This window comes from Theobroma umbraticum, unplaced genomic scaffold, assembly GCF_002168275.2.
Source record: "Theobroma umbraticum cultivar Fairchild unplaced genomic scaffold, ASM216827v3 scaffold_30.0, whole genome shotgun sequence".
In the NCBI taxonomy this organism is placed as follows: Eukaryota; Viridiplantae; Streptophyta; class Magnoliopsida; order Malvales; family Malvaceae; genus Theobroma; species Theobroma umbraticum.
Window position 1 is genome coordinate 8599536 of NW_018397254.1, and position 12012 is coordinate 8611547.

At 35.8% G+C, this 12012-nt stretch overlaps 3 protein-coding genes across 9 annotated transcripts; 1 reads left to right on the plus strand and 2 right to left on the minus strand.

Moving 5' to 3' along the window:
* Positions 1-24: 24 nt before the first annotated feature.
* On the minus strand, positions 25-4206 carry LOC110415590 (dolichyl-diphosphooligosaccharide--protein glycosyltransferase 48 kDa subunit-like). Of its 3 annotated transcripts, XM_021427325.2 has the most exons (12): positions 4070-4206; positions 3852-3975; positions 3275-3328; positions 3082-3195; positions 2845-2900; positions 2691-2732; positions 2216-2291; positions 2014-2085; positions 1805-1930; positions 1562-1666; positions 1124-1207; positions 25-273 (listed from the first exon to the last, which is right to left on the minus strand). In XM_021427325.2, exons 1-12 carry the CDS (start codon positions 4072-4074, stop codon positions 226-228), a joined length of 906 nt encoding a protein of 301 aa, XP_021283000.2. In that variant the 5' UTR covers positions 4075-4206; the 3' UTR covers positions 25-225. The 3 variants fall into 3 exon arrangements, with proteins under 3 accessions (XP_021283000.2, XP_089640332.1, XP_089640221.1); XM_089784206.1 differs by lacking the exon at positions 4070-4206 and having other exon boundaries at positions 3852-3953; XM_089784095.1 differs by lacking the exons at positions 3852-3975; positions 4070-4206.
* A 965-nt stretch (positions 4207-5171) lies between these two features.
* On the plus strand, positions 5172-8411 carry LOC110415890 (NEDD8-conjugating enzyme Ubc12-like). 2 transcript variants are annotated; one of them, XM_021427774.2, is made up of 6 exons: positions 5172-5326; positions 6377-6490; positions 6983-7091; positions 7569-7647; positions 7742-7858; positions 7937-8411. In XM_021427774.2, the coding sequence occupies exons 2-6, from the start codon at positions 6382-6384 to the stop codon at positions 8072-8074; spliced, it is 552 nt and encodes a 183-aa protein (XP_021283449.1). In that variant the 5' UTR covers positions 5172-5326; positions 6377-6381; the 3' UTR covers positions 8075-8411. The 2 variants fall into 2 exon arrangements, with proteins under 2 accessions (XP_021283449.1, XP_021283369.1); XM_021427694.2 differs by having other exon boundaries at positions 5309-5362.
* On the minus strand, positions 8301-11811 carry LOC110415694 (putative NAD(P)H dehydrogenase (quinone) FQR1-like 2). 4 transcript variants are annotated; one of them, XM_021427580.2, is made up of 4 exons: positions 10935-11811; positions 9213-9425; positions 8715-8755; positions 8301-8577 (listed from the first exon to the last, which is right to left on the minus strand). In XM_021427580.2, the coding sequence occupies exons 1-3, from the start codon at positions 11483-11485 to the stop codon at positions 8740-8742; spliced, it is 780 nt and encodes a 259-aa protein (XP_021283255.1). In that variant the 5' UTR covers positions 11486-11811; the 3' UTR covers positions 8301-8577; positions 8715-8739. The 4 variants fall into 4 exon arrangements, with proteins under 4 accessions (XP_021283255.1, XP_021283101.1, XP_021283176.1 ...); XM_021427426.2 differs by having other exon boundaries at positions 8715-8866; XM_021427501.2 differs by lacking the exon at positions 8715-8755.
* Positions 11812-12012: the final 201 nt, after the last annotated feature.

Sequence of the window (12012 nt, forward strand, 5' to 3'; positions counted from 1 at the left end):
ACCAAAAACAACTTTCTAACCAGATGAGTGGAATCACTTTGGGAATCATATAAAATAATAATCTGAAAATTTGTAACGCAGGGAAAATGATATCAGTCAAGGCATCTTCCCTAACAACTCAACGACATTATGCATCAAAACTCTAAACATTTGTATCATATCATTGTTCACTCAAAAATTTCGAATCCAACAGTCCGGAGCCTGCATGCTAGGAATGTTAACAGTCTACTTGCTGTATAGATGGACAAAGGAGAAGATCAAGAATCCTGCCATCTGCATCAAAAACCATATCAAAAGTTAACAATACCATAATATGCACTTCTCAGAGAAACAGAGGCACATTAATGATGGTGATGATGATAATTTTATATACAAAAATAACTTGCAGTAAACACTTTAGCAATTATTTCAAACAGTTATCCCTCTAAAACCTCCAATCCATAGGATTTGTTTTTGCAATAGGAAATGAAACGATTTGTGACAATTATTTCCAACGGTTATCCCTCTAAAACCTCCAATCCATAGGATTTGTTTTTGCAATAGGAAATGAATGATTTGCTTATATAAAGTTAGGATAAAATACTCTTATTTTTAAATTTTGATCGAAATTACACAGAAATCTATTAATTTTTGAAACACGACACTCTATCCCAAGAATACAAACACCATTAACAGAAATTATAAAAAGACTAAAATGCTATTTTTTTCTTTGTTAATTTAAAAAATTATTATTATATTTTAAAAAAAAAATAATTAAAAAAAGCTCCCCCAGAAAGGAGAGCACTGATCAGCGTTCTCAAGGGAGGGGAGGACCGATGGTCCCTAGAGGAGCTTTTCTTTTTTTTTCAATTAATAAAAAATAAAAATAAAATTATACCATAATACTTTTAAAAATGAATCAAGGGTAAAATTATTTTTTTACCCTTGCCACATCATCGAGTTGACGAAAACACTAACGGTTAACTAACGATAGAATCTACGTGCCTAGCAAAAAATAATTTTTTAAAGAGTGTTCATTTTGAAAACTATTGGACTTCTGTGTAATTTCGATCAAAATTTAAAGAAGTACAACTATTTTACCCATAAAGTTAACAAGGCGGGAGAGAGTGCATGAGAGTTATACCATAGAAAATGCAGCTCCATAGTAGGGATAAGCAGTTGGTATGAATCTTTCATATTCATTGTGTCTATATGGCCTGACTGGAATCTGCAATGCAATGTATCAAAATGTATTGATAAATGGGAATGGCACAACAAAATAAGAAATTCTATGAATAGAAAAACCCACAAAAGCAATGGATCCACAAAGGCCATTAACTATAACAATATTTAAGTTTTTGAGCCAATTAATTAAGTAGTAAATATCCTACCAATAAAATATCCCCAAAGGCCAATTAATTAAGAAGTAAATATCCACCAAGGCCATTACCGATCTTTTATGAATTTTAACTTCCATTACAAGTTTCCATAAAATAAAATCAGATTACTAGCACGAAAGTTGGGTCTCAAGAAAGAAATTTGATAGACAATATCATAAACCATGAAAAACAAAATTAGATACCTGCTTTGAAAGGGATAAACTTGTGTACCCAAGCTTTTGGTACTCAACCTTGAATTGGAAAACACCATAAACATCTGGTACCATAAATGATGTGGAATAGAGACCCTGTAGGACCACCAGAATGAACCAGAATTTTTATTTGGATGACTTCATTTTTATAGGAAGCAGATACTTTTCTTGTGGCCAAAAACAAGAGGAAACCGATTTCACATACTATAAGAGCTCAAGAGACAATTAGCATACCTTTTTGTTATTCAATAAAGTTTTCAACACATAAGGGCTCATCATGTAAAACTGCACTTGGACATCATCATCAACGTATGGCTCCCAGCTTGTTCCAGACCACTCATAGATCTCAACTGAGTATTCCTTCATAAAACAACACGCATTTCTTTTCAGTTAAATTTCTACAAAATAATACTGTATCAAAATATATAAGGTCGAAAAATTACCAATTCATCATTGATCCTGTATAAAGCAGGTTCATCTGTTTCTCCAACTTTGTGGTGTTTTACATTTACAGCCTAAAGACCAAAACATGAGTTAAATTCATGCTGAATATAACCATACATAAAAAACCAAGCAGATGCCTCAAAATCATGCAGTAACAGAGGCGTAAGATATTTATAGTGACAAAATTGATCACATGCCTACCTTAAGATGACCTCTTTCATGGAAAACCCATTTGCTAAGTTCAGTCAAAAACTGCTCATTACCCGATTTCTCATGTCTGCCATCAGAAAGAACATTTCTGAAATATGTCTTGTTTTGAGCACATCAGTTAAACAACATTCCTAAAATGCACACAGGCGAATGTGCAAGGACATATACAAAGTTAATTGCAAATTTGGAAATGCAGCTGGTACCATCCTTCAGAGGATAAGAAAAACCATATAAAATCTGCAGCTTTAAAATGGACTTCATATGATGATTTCAAGGCAGCCTAAAAACTAGTTTATGTGTTTCGTTCTATTTATTCAAAATGGATTGCTGCTGATTTGTTTAAGATTTCTCAGTGTCTTATATTGAAAGGGTGTTTAGGGTTACAGAATGGATTGCTGCTGATTTGTTTGAGATTTCTCAGTGTCTTATATTGAAAGGGTATTTAGGGAGTTACATATTCACTCACTTGATTGGGCTCCCAGCCTTCTGCACATCAGATCTGAAAAATCTGAAAACATGTAAACAGTTCGTCAAGAAACATGACAGGTTATTAAGGTCAAAATCAAAAGGAAAAACAATTATCAAGGAAGCAATCAGTTAAAAAATAACATACTGCATACCGATTGCTGAACATACTTAGTGAGCCACTAATCAGAATCCGCGCATTGTTTCTTGCCTAAAAGAAGAAATAAAAAATCATAACTTATTCATTTGAACAGCTTGCTATATTTGAGTCAGAACACACTAAGCTTCTTTCATTCACATTGTGCAAAACTATCTTAAAATAAGAAGGAAACAATAAAGGTTTCATGATATAGGTATGCAGAAGATATATGAACAGTTGAGTATTGACCAACCTGCACAACTGAGACAAAGGAGATAGCAGAACCAGTCAATGATGGTGGAGTTGACAGCTTGGACTTGGGATTAGCTGAATAGGCAGCTGGAGAAGCTGAGAGAACTTTTAATACCTAAAAAGATTATTGCGGTCAGTAAAAAATCGACATATCTGTTCTTTAAATTCTTGCAAACCAGATGCAAGCAGCTTACCAAGCTATTGGAAGGATTCAATGAATGGCCAATGCCCTGGAAAAGTACGGGAGCCTGTGACAAGTTTAACAAAAACTAATCAGATATGAAAACTATTATCCCTGAAACCATGACCAATCATAACATACAATGAGCTTCAGACAATACATCAGTATCCATTTAAGCTCATAAAATGCGTAGCTATTTTGAAATGGGTATGAATAAAGAATGTCCTTAGTAATATTGTATTACTACATTGGAAATCATCACATTAACTGCCAACTACTACATTAAATTACAAGAATATTACTATAAATAGTATCTTAACTAACCTTAAAGAGTGCCCTAAGGCACGCATTGGCAAACCCTTTTAAATAACATATTCAAAGGTGATAGGCAAGTGGCTCCAGGCCATCAATGCAGTTTAACAACCTAGAAAATGTCTCAAGCAAAGTGTACTGGTTGTACCATTTTAGCATGACCAAAATGACCTCAAATTATCAGATTAAAGCTTGGGACAACGATCAACACTTGCCCATAATATTATATAGAACCTAATAAGAGAACTACAACTGACAATGCTGGCATTTGTACTTACATCAATTTTCTTACTTCCTAAGATCACATCGGACTTAATAAAATCATCAGCAGCAATCAACGTATGATCTTCCTGTTGCTGAAACCGCATAGCTAGTGTGATCAATAACCAAAGCCGAAGGATCCTATAGAGAAAACAAGGAAGCTAAAATGAACAATCACGTGAAGCAATAACAAAGAATGAGCTGCAAACTAGAGAATATAATTACGCAATCTGACCTCATCAAAATCAACACCACATTCAGTAGCAACTTCCCGAATCAAATCAGAAGCATTAGCATCGGCAGCAATAATCAAATCATGACCAGAATCAACAAAATTGATAATAGCGGCAAGATCAATAGATCCTCCAACACCTAATTAAACAAAAACATAACGAGTAAAAACGACAATGCATTAGCAAGAAAAACAAAATGGAAATAATTCATTTAAATAATTAAAATAAAGAGAAAGAAAATGTGAAATATTTACGTTCAATGGAGGGGCAGAAGAGGATCAAGGCATCATAGAGAGTATTGGCCATAGCGTGCAAGGCGATCTTTGGATCATCGGCGAGTTTGAAGTCGAGGTCAAAGCGCCGCGTGATTGAGGGAGTTGAAGTAGAGGGAGTGAGACGATTGATGGCGAAATCGTCGAGAAGGACCAGGACTCGGCGATCTGTCGGAGTCTCGGAGAGAAAGAATTGCAGAGAAATGGAGACTGATCGAAATCGAAGCAACAAAAATCACCCACAATTTCCCCATTTTTGGGACTAGGGTTTTTAGTACGAAGTGAGTAAGGGTTCGGCAGATTCAGGAATCTACTACTACTACTACTATTCCACTGAACCTGAATTTTTCCTTTATTTTCATTAATGATGACTCCGGGATATTGATTTTTTTTTTTACTTTTTGCAAAAATTACAAAAATTACCCTGAAATTTGATCGGTATTACACTACTTACTACAAATTTTCACTTTATCCACAAATTAAAAATGTCAAAAAGAAATTAAAATTTGAAATTTCAAAATGCAAAATTGGAAGGAAAAAACAACAAGTGGAAAACTGACGCCACATCACCAAATTTAGCACGGCTCTCGCTGTGGAATCTGGTGTGGCCAGGCTACCTTCTATTTTATGTACTTGCTTCCACCGCCACCCGTAAACTTCCATCATTTGACCATGATGTAAACTCAATAGGCACAGTTCACTAAGGTTTGCGTGGCAACCTCCTATTGGCGGTACTGACCAAGCGTAGAGTTAAAAAAAACGGTGCAGAGCAGGGAAACGGAAAATCCCGCTCCCTAGTCGAAAGCGAGTGAAACCAAAAGTTGATGACGATAATTGACCCCGTGAGGAAATACCCAAAACAAAAAAGGAAATTCTATTTTCTTTTTATTTTCTTTTATCTATATATAACTCTTGCTTACGCTGTCAGATTCCTTATTAGCTCTCAATTTATTTGCTGCAAAAGCCCTTTGCTTGTACTTTCACCAGGTAAAAACGACCAGCCCGATCCGCGTCTTATCGTTTGTATGTTTACGTTTCTCTTTGTTGGATTCAAAAAGCTTTTTCTTAATTGGAATTTGGATTTGCTTTGTTTTCTTGGGGTGTTCGTATATTAATCAACAATTAAAGTTTCAATCTTCGTTGCTTTTGGTTGGATTTCGGTCTCGAATTTGCTTGAAACAGAGAGCTTGACTTCGTTTACGCTTATGTTTTGGGTTTTGATTATGATCACTCTAAACCCTGGATTTGTAATGGGGTTGGTTTCATCAGATCATGTCTTTCTTTTTTGTTTTGCCTTACTGTTGGATCATGTTCTAGATGAAAGAAAAATTGCTTTTTTTTTTTCTTTTGTTGAATCTCTATACAGTTCTTGGGTGATATTTTTGAAGAAATCATTGGAACAAGATTAGCCTCAAGTTTTCAGTAAAATTCAATGTTCGTTGGGTTTCAAAAAGATTGAAGATTTGCTAACTGTTAATTACTTTCTTAGCTGTTTTTGCTGTCTCTTTTCTGTTTGAGATCAAATTTACCATCTGGTTTTTTCTTGGTAAAATTCACTTTGAAAGGTTTGCTTTTGAGTAAGCTTTGATTTCCAATTTCCGCACACTTTCTTCAATATCCTTGATTCTTATTGGCTTTCTGATATATATTTTAAAGGTTGGTAGTGTTGACCAATTGTTTCAATAGCAATACTTTCTTCTTTAGGATGTAGTTTGTTGCAGATGTCCTTGTTTGGGATTTTATGTTCGAAGCAGAAAACAAATGATTTGCGCTTGCTTGTCTAGATGTCAGTTTAGTCTTCTCCAGTGTTTTTGTCTTGAGTATATGGTCGGCATCATAGTCATGGATGCTTTCTTTTGTTATCACTTTTGTATATACTAGTCTATTATTTGAATTTCTGTTCATAGGAGTATCTTTAACGTGTTTATGCTGCACAAGAGTGCGTTTGTGTCTTTAGTATGTGTATTCTGCACAAGAGTGCGTTAGGTTTGTCTGTCATGTGCCTTCCATTCTCATTCCTATGTTATAATATTGTAGGGAAAATGATCAAGCTATTTAAAGTCAAGGAAAAGCAGAGGGAAATTGCAGAAAATGCTAATGGGAAGGCACCTGTAAAGAAGCAAAGTGCCGGAGAATTGCGCCTTCATAAAGGTTTCATGATTTATACTATCTTTTGATGATGTCATGTTTAGTGACTCTTTAAACTATTATTACTTTTGATGATGTCATGTTTATAGTATCAAATTTGGACTTGCTTTAATATCATATGGAGTTTTGATAACATTGGTTCCTGATGCTTTGATTGAACAGAAACAAAAATAGGAACACAGTGGCAGTCGCAGTCTTTTATGATTTGCCTATCAAGAAATATGAACTACTATTTTTCTAAGTTATTTTGTATCATTATAAGAATTTTGTTGTTGAATTTTTTACAGAATGAAGAAAATTGTATATCTCATAACTTCAGTTGTTAGTCAAGAATGATCTGTAAAACTTTCTTCTTCTAATTTTTCTTGGAACTTATAAATCTGTTATGTAAAACGCTTAGTCATTTGAAAATTGTACTCCACTAATCCAACTTCAACTAGCTTAAGTTGTCTGTATCCATTCCTATTCTGATTGTTGGTGTGCCTTACTTTGTAGACATCAGCGAACTGAATCTACCAAAAACATGTAGCATTTCATTTCCCAATGGCAAAGATGACTTGATGAACTTCGAAGTTACCATTCGGCCTGATGAAGGTTATTATCTGTAAGTGATCTTTTGCACATTACCTTATTTTGTTCCAATGTCAACTGCTATAGGAGCCTTTTTCTTTCAACACAGCCTTCTTTCTTAAAGATATACTTTTAATGTGAGATTTCAAAATTGTGCAAGCAGAGGATTGGTATTTTGGGCTGAAGAATACTAATGGCTGCTAGTTTAGATAGTAAAATGTTCTCCTGGGGGAAGTTATAGGATAAGTCTATGGCAACCCAGGTGGTTTTTGATCATTGTGGCATTTAACAGGGTTAATCAATGGAATGGGGCAAATCTAATGTGAGCCTCTCTGCACCTGTGCCATGTGTTAAACCCTGCTGCTTAAAAATGAATCCAGCTGTCTGAGGATCAGGATTCTCAATTGTCTATGAGCTTTTTATTTCTGAACTAAGCAGAATGTCTATTATTTTTGTTCTTAATATGCAAGTCGTTCTTGTATGCAAGCACTTATTTCGTTTTTGGTCACAGAGGTGGCACTTTTTTATTCTCTTTCCAGGTTTCCCCCATCTACCCCCATGAGGCACCTAAGGTCAAATGCAAGACGAAGGTACACAAGCATGTCTTGACCATAATGTGTTCACATTTGAATCATGTTACTAGATACATGGTATTTCATTCTGAAAAATGCTTCCCTTTTGCAGGTGTACCACCCTAACATTGATTTGGAAGGAAATGTTTGCCTCAACATTCTAAGAGAAGATTGGAAACCTGTTCTGAACATAAACACCATTATTTATGGATTGTTTCATCTCTTCACGGTATTGATTTTCCTTTCACTAGTGGTTTTGTGACTTGGTTGGTCCATTTTTAATTACAGTTTGTGATTGTGAATTCAGCAACCCAACTATGAGGATCCTCTCAATCATGATGCAGCAGCTGTTTTGAGGGACAACCCCAAACTGTTCGAGTCCAATGTGAGGAGAGCCATGGCTGGTGGATATGTGGGCCAAACCTTCTTCACACGGTGTATGTAGCTGCATCTTGTATCAAAAAGGATCCATTTGCTTGAAGGGTCAATGGCTGTATATTCGGGTTGTAAGACTAGCGTGCTGTTAGGAGCCATATTCTTCGGGACTGTGTGAGGCACACTTGGAAGTATTTCTATGCTTCTGTAATTTATGATGTGTTTGTGAAGTTGGCTGGGTCAACATTATTTTCTCTATTTGAGTGAAACAAGTTGGGGGATTGGAACTTGAGACCTTTTTTTTTTTTGTCATGTATTTATTTATTTCATCTTTGCAAGCAAGGACATATATTTTACATCAATGAAAAGGGAAATCATGCTTTATCATGCGACCCATATCTTGGCTATTCTCCGCTTTTCAATAAGTTCTCATTCAGTTTCTAATGAACTACTTTGCTGCATATTTGCTAGTTTCTTTCAGTTGCCAGTTGCCAGCACCAATCGGGATTTAAGCCAAGGCGCTACGTGCAAGAGGACTATTCTTCTCTCAAGATCGTTATTTCTTTCCAAGCCCTGCATCAGAAGGTGATATAAAACGGAAATTAGGTACTACTTTTCCCTTTCTGTTCTGAAAAAGGGGGATTCGGACTCAACTCAAAATCAGGGGGATACAACTTTTAAGAAAGAAGTTATTGGAAATTCACTCTTACGTGAACTTGAAATTCGATCGGTTTATCAAATGGATAGCAGCCTAGAAGAGGGAGAACCGGGGTTGAAATGCAGAGAGAGATGGGATAAGAAACACATTGTGTATTTATAGACCAGAAGAAAATTATAAAATCTTCTTCCAACAGATGTTGAACTACAAATAGAAAAAAAAATGTTACCGAAGAACACATACCAAAATATTATTGATGAATTAATCTTACAGTTATTCACGCATAAGAACTTCAATCATATACAAATACAACATTTATAACAAATAAGGGAAGCAGAAGCTCTAAAATGGGAGCTACTCCATGTAGTTCAAGCTAGAAAAGTAAGGGTCACTCAGTTATCCAAAATGTATTGACAAGTGATATCTGAAGACCGTTCTCTATATATAGATATATAAGGAAAAAGAAGTTGAATGAAGATGGACACAATGTTGTTTGAGCAAGGCCTAGTTAAGGCTGTCACCAGGTGCAGAAGAATGAGGAGGGGCAAACCTTTTGACCATTGCAGCCATGTATTTTCCCTGATGCTCAGCAAGAGCCAGCTCTGTTTCGCTTGGTACCCTGGAGCCATCACCAGAATAAACTCCAGCACCATATGGGGACCCTCCTCTGAGTGAGTCCATTTTGAACATTCCAGCACCAAAGGTGTAGCCAATGGGAACATAAAGCATCCCATGATGGGCTAATTGAGTGATAGCTGTCCAGCTGCATTATAGAAGTTAACAAATCAATCCATTAGTTGGCATGACAACAAAAAAGACAGAGAAGCACCCTTGGAATCTTCATTCCTTTTCTCAAGCTGATATTCCTTTCTTATGAATATCAGAGAGAAGAAAAAGTAAGTCCTATTCAGCGAGACAAGTTCATGTTCTGAATTCCATATTAGTTGTTTTTTGTTTCTTTGGTGTGTTTGAGAAAGTCAAGGAGGGAGAGAGAATTCAAATTTAAGATGGGTAACAACCTCTAGGACAACTTTGGATTAAGTAATTCCGCAGAGTTATTATATTTTTTGGAAATATATGGGGTTCTTTACTTCTTTGTAGAATCTTAAAAAATGCAACATCCAAATTAAACTTTGTATGTATTCATTTTTTAACAGTCTACTTCATATAAAGAGAATCTTAAGGGCACACTAAACTAACAGATAGAGGTAAACTTAAACTAAGCTGATAACATCTAGAGACTAACATGATTGGGAAGAAAACAACCATAACATCTAAAGAAAGACATAGAAGGAGCCTATAGTAAAAGAAGCATCCATGATGATCCACTCAAATCCAAAACTTCTGCTGGCTAACAAACCAGATGATGCAACAGCACATGTTCGAGTGGGGAACAGAAATTTACGGTTACCAGCATTATCAGCCAACTACATGACCGTATTATGTAATGTAAGGCACCCTATTGTCAGAAAGAACTGAAATTTAATGGAAGATGCAGTATAAACTTGCAAAAAGTGAAAAGTAAATTAATTCTCTACCCTCGAATTATGTCCCCTAAATTTTTTAGAATGACAAGAAACATCTGTTCCTTTCTTGTTATGGATTGCTTTCTTTCCCCAGTCTCGAATATCCAGAAATTTTCATGGACACCACAATGAGATTCAAGATACTTTTATACCAACTATCCGACTGGTTGGTTCTCTCGAATACTTTACTGCCCTGAACAGTTTATATGGAGCAAATAGCAACCAATCTACGGTGAGCAGGGGTATATTTCTAAGAATTTGGTATAATCTGATACTGATATATCCTAATCATATCATGTGAACTTTTTCCATAAAATTTCTGCTATCCTAACTGTATACCATGATCTATCTTGTCAAAAACATCAAAGATATAATCATATCAGAGTCGATGTCAACAGTTACACACTAAAAAATACAGATACAGGACTTCATGATGTCTCCATTATATGTTAGTTTCTAGTCTATGTAATTCTACCAAGACAGTAAACATTGCTTGATGAATAAAAAACACGATTAACCACATAACACCCCAATTAATTCCCAACAATTCTTATTTTAACAATAGGTGAGGAACTCTACAATGTTTTCATGATTTATTAAAACTCAATTCATCTAGTCCTACAAAATAAAACAAATACATCAGGCACACAATGTACAGATCAAACATATCTTCCAAAAATCAAAATCAAAGTACTTGAATTTTGGTAAAAATAAAACTATCTAAACAACCAAAAGGATATACTCACGCAGTAGTCTCTTGGCCACCACCCTGCGTCCCAGTGCTGACAAAGAACCCAGCAGGCACGCCTGCAAGCCTCTGCTGTTCCCACAACTGCCCTGTAGAATCGAAAAATGCTTTCATTTGTGATGCCATGGAACCAAACCTCGTTGGGAAACCAAACAACAGTCCATCAGCCTCCACCAATTCATCAACCGATATGACAGGCAACTCATCCTCCTTCTGAGGCACCCTCATCTGTTCCAATACATCCATTGGCAGAGTCTCCGGAACCCTGTACAAAAACCCTTCAACCCCATCAATGGAATCCACTCCTTTCTTCATTCTTTTAGCTAAACACTCTACATGGCCGTACATTGAGTAAAAAACTATGAATACTTTTAGTTTCTTTACTTCGTGGGATGAACTGTTTTCAACTGTGATAGCTGTAGTCGTGGCAGCAGCAGTTTCGTTCTGGGAAAGAACAGGAGCATCCCTATCAGGGTTTGGAGGATCTTGATCTGAAGCTTCTAAAGTTGATCTTTTCTTGCTGAATATGCAACCACCTCCTTTACCCATCAACAACAATGGGTTTATTTAAGCTAATGATACCGTTTTTCTAAATCCCAAAGTTTTCAAGAGAATCCAGAAAGAATTTGACAGTAGCTTTTCTGGGATAATATATATTCCAAGACTGGATCTGTTTCTATCAGTTTTTCTATAAATGTACCGCACAGAAAAACACAAGAAAAACAAGAGGAAGAAGGAAAAAGAAGGATGAAAGCGGGAATAGTAGGTGGTGTATTAGACGATGGAGTTGACCTCTTTGTTTGAGCTGTTTGTTGGTCTGAAGTCTGAACTGGCCGAGATATTCGCTGGCATAAAAGTGATTATAAAACTTTGAAAATGATATTTCCACAACTGGCAACTGTAACATGTTTTCCATATTTAATATTTGTGACATATTATATACCCAACGGCTTCTTTCTTTTCTGTTACATGTTAGCATTAGTTACCAGTACAACGTAGTAGCTGTCTTAATGATTTCTGTTGTGTTATTACCTCCGGTCCTCCTTTTACCACGCGAAACCAATAGGAAAAGAGAA

Excerpts from the sequence above, each read along its gene's own strand:
- LOC110415590 (XM_021427325.2), bottom strand. Across the intron at positions 2,292-2,690 it reads AAGGCTGGGAGCCCAATCAA|ACATGAGAAATCGGGTAATG; the intron begins GTGAGTGAATAT and ends TTCTGATGGCAG. Across the intron at positions 1,931-2,013 it reads ACAGGATCAATGATGAATTG|GAATACTCAGTTGAGATCTA; the intron begins GTAATTTTTCGA and ends TGTTTTATGAAG.
- LOC110415890 (XM_021427774.2), top strand. The coding sequence starts at position 6,382 with ATGATCAAGCTATTTAAAGTCAAGGAAAAGCAGAGGGAAATTGCAGAA. Across the intron at positions 6,491-6,982 it reads AGAATTGCGCCTTCATAAAG|ACATCAGCGAACTGAATCTA; the intron begins GTTTCATGATTT and ends CTTACTTTGTAG. Across the intron at positions 7,648-7,741 it reads AGGTCAAATGCAAGACGAAG|GTGTACCACCCTAACATTGA; the intron begins GTACACAAGCAT and ends TCCCTTTTGCAG.
- LOC110415694 (XM_021427426.2), bottom strand. The coding sequence starts at position 11,485 with ATGGGTAAAGGAGGTGGTTGCATATTCAGCAAGAAAAGATCAACTTTA. Across the intron at positions 9,426-10,934 it reads GGTGGCCAAGAGACTACTGC|CTGGACAGCTATCACTCAAT; the intron begins GTGAGTATATCC and ends TCTATAATGCAG. Across the intron at positions 8,867-9,212 it reads ATGGCTGCAATGGTCAAAAG|TTCAACATCTGTTGGAAGAA; the intron begins GTTTGCCCCTCC and ends TTCTATTTGTAG.